The 3329-nt window shown below is 36.6% G+C and overlaps 1 protein-coding gene across 1 annotated transcript; it reads right to left on the reverse strand.

Moving 5' to 3' along the window:
- Positions 1–231: 231 nt before the first annotated feature.
- On the reverse strand, positions 232–2948 carry LOC134683835 (RNA-binding protein RO60-like). Its single transcript, XM_063543144.1, has 2 exons — positions 2792–2948; positions 232–1914 (listed from the first exon to the last, which is right to left on the reverse strand). Exons 1-2 carry the CDS (start codon positions 2920–2922, stop codon positions 414–416), a joined length of 1632 nt encoding a protein of 543 aa, XP_063399214.1. The 5' UTR covers positions 2923–2948; the 3' UTR covers positions 232–413.
- Positions 2949–3329: the final 381 nt, after the last annotated feature.

Raw genomic sequence — 3329 nt, forward strand, 5'->3', positions numbered from 1 at the left:
AAATTGGGCGTCAAAACTAATTTGACATTAATTAGAAAGATCATATTATAGGGAACATGTGTACTAAGTTTAAAATTAATTGAACTTCAACTGCATCAGAATCCACCTTGACCAAAAACTTTTTAACCTGAAGCTGGACGGATGAACGGACGCACGCGCACACGACCGAAAAACATAATGCCTCTAGATGAGTAGATGGGGCATAAAAATATATCACTATATTATCGCAATTAAAATTTTATCTCTGAACATACAAAATAATTCCATATATACATATTGATAATTGATTTATCCCACAATTTCTTAAAATACTTGAACGGAATGGACATCGACCACTTAAAACAATTTCCTGCCGATTCCGGAGATATTGGAAGAACTGAAGTAGTGGAAACCTACATGTAAAGTGGATAATTCTAATATACTTCTACTCCGTCCATTGAGACATTGTCGAAATTAAATCCATTGATGAAACTGTTTATGATTTGAGGTGTGGTTGGATCGAATCCTATCACGTTAAGTGTCTGGACATCGCATGGTTCCACAGCATCCACGTGATCATTTGGCTTACCGGTCATGGCGATAATAACCCGGGCATGGTTTGGTGCCCCAACTTCATGAGATTGACAGAAGTGGTCAAAGGGCTCCGCAACCCGACTGTCTCCCTCTCTTTTAAGAGTGTCGGTAAAAATTATAATCACGTCGAAGTCATTGTTGTCTCTTGCCCAAGTACTAAAGGTTACTTGATGTCCTCCTGAAGAGGAAAGTAGCTCTAGCTTTCTTTTGATTGAATTAAGGTTGTCATCTGGGTCAATCGTCGAAATATAAGGCCTTTCGAGATTGTTTTTGAAAAGTAAAGTTTTTACACAATCTTCTTGCTTTACGATTGTATGGACCATTGCACCAGCCGCTTCACTTGCTGTTAGTGGAGAGCCAACCAATTTCTTTTTCATTTCACCACTAGCAGATACAGCTAAGAGGTAGCGTTTGCCAGTTCTTGACTGAAGGCGCACGGAATCCTCAAAAGCTTTTTCCAAAATCGTTGTAATGGCATGGTTTGGGCGCCAATCTAGTCTACATTGATCTCCCTTACCTTCATTGTATTGTTTCAAGGCAAACAAAATCTTCATGGGATGAATTTTGGACTTCTGTAGCGCTTCACTTTTCATTTTTTGCCTTACAAGATTCACGTAAAAAGAAGCCTGTTCATCTTCAAATATTCCCAGCTTTGTCATTTTTCCCATGTTTCTTATCATTGCCGTAAGAGGCATTGTTCGGAGAAGAACACCCCACACCTCTTTATCAGACAAAAACCTATTTGGTACATGCTCTCGTGCTAGTTCTTGATCTGCTATTATGTCCATAATCTGCTCCTTGTCGTCACATTCTTTAGCGTCAATGACGGCTTTTAGAAATAATTTCACTTTTTTGTGATCTTTGTCAAGGGATTCATGCAGAGTCACCACGTCGTCCATTTCTTTGTTAACAATAAATTTTAATATTGTTCTGATTCTTTCATTCGTAGGTTTTACATGAGCAAGACGAACAATATCTCTATGGTTCCATTTACAGCGTTTCTTGTACTTGGTGACTAAGTATGCCAATTTTGGCGCTTTGTCTGCAAAATTGTTGTACCATTTACTAATGCTCATTCGATGTCTTCTTCCCCAACCTGATTTATTATTTTTCTGCATATTTAATTCTTCACAGTAGTTTTGGAACTGAAATAAATGAGTCGGAATTCGACAAATATTGCTCAACATTTTGTACCCATAGTTCTTCACAACATCATCGCCATGCACCATGCAAAAGGCATAAGCAAACATAGTAGGTTCTTGTCTGCATGCTTTATTATTAACGCTTACATCCTTGATACAATCCAGTACCTCTATGCCTCTAACGTTATCTGCTATCAGTCTGAAATTGACATAACACATTATTATTATTTATGAAGAACACTTGAAGATCTTTGTCCAGGCTTGTCTTTACTTTTTTAAATCTGCTTTTCGGCGTGTTTAGTTTTTAAATATTTGACCTCGATCCTCACTGAAGAGATTTGTTAAAATGAGCACTTGGTGCCACATGCACTTGTCTCAGAAAAAAATCTCCTGCATACCTTAATATTCAAAGTTGTGTTTAGTTCCATAGTTATGTTTCTATAATTCAGAATTTAAATGATTAAGCCCGAAATCAACACTTTAATATCTCAGTGACGTTTTGTTCTACTCGTAGATGTAATAGGATGGTTATTACATCTATGTTCTACTAAACCTGTCACCCTTCTGTTAAAAATACTTATATATGATTTTAAAAAACTTTCGCAGAGGCACAGGTGCTTACTGACCCAAGGAGGGGATTCCCAATATAATCAACGAAATCGTCCCCCCCCCCCCCGTCACGGTTTGGGTCCGCCTATGGTAGCAAAGAGCAACCCGGAGATTGATGTTGGCTATGGCTTTCTGCATGAGGAAATTTCAGTATCAAGTCAGGAATATGACAGACTCAGTTGTTTTAATACCATTCATTTAATGTGTTTCAGATTTTGGTTTGCCCGCATTAGTTATGGATTTTACGGTTGGAGTCCGGTATTTTTGTTATTTTATTTTTTACACTTAATAGTATCGGACAGTGAAGCATTTCGAGTTATCCTTATTATTTGCCTGTGTTTTGTACATGTATTGAATCATGCACATGCGATTCTGATTGTATCAGAACAATACCCATACTGGCATAGTTCAGAAAAAAAACTTCCTGTTTTATTTGTAATATTTTTTATATCATATGATGTGCTTACCTTTCGATAAACGGTACATCATTGCGCGAAAATTTAGAATGTTGAGCATTTGATCTATAAACATTGTCTTTACTACCTAAACATAGAAACCGTCGCACAAAATACTCGTCTTTGTTAATATTTTGATCCATTTCGATTCTATACTTTCGTTTTGTTCACAAACTTAAACATGTTAAACCTAAAACATGGATCTATCCCGTTCCGGTTTCAATCTATGGTGAACAGAATTTCATCGCGAAAAAGGTTAACTTGTTATTATAAATCAGAAATCATGCGTGATTAATTCAACGCGGAATCACCAAGTCCATAGAATAAGATAATTTAATATGTGTGTGTGTGTTTTTTTCTCTCTTTACTAAGTCACATGTTAATTTATGATGACACCAATACAGATTATCAATAATATAACAACGGCTTGTCTAACCTATTATCGACGAAGCAGTGATTTTAGTACTAGTATTTGATTATTTTCGGTATTAGTTGAGAAAACAGGGTATCTGCGATTTCTGAGACGCTTAAATAATTGAGGTCTGAAGCT

This window comes from Mytilus trossulus, chromosome 9 (genome assembly GCF_036588685.1).
Source record: "Mytilus trossulus isolate FHL-02 chromosome 9, PNRI_Mtr1.1.1.hap1, whole genome shotgun sequence".
In the NCBI taxonomy this organism is placed as follows: Eukaryota; Metazoa; Mollusca; class Bivalvia; order Mytilida; family Mytilidae; genus Mytilus; species Mytilus trossulus.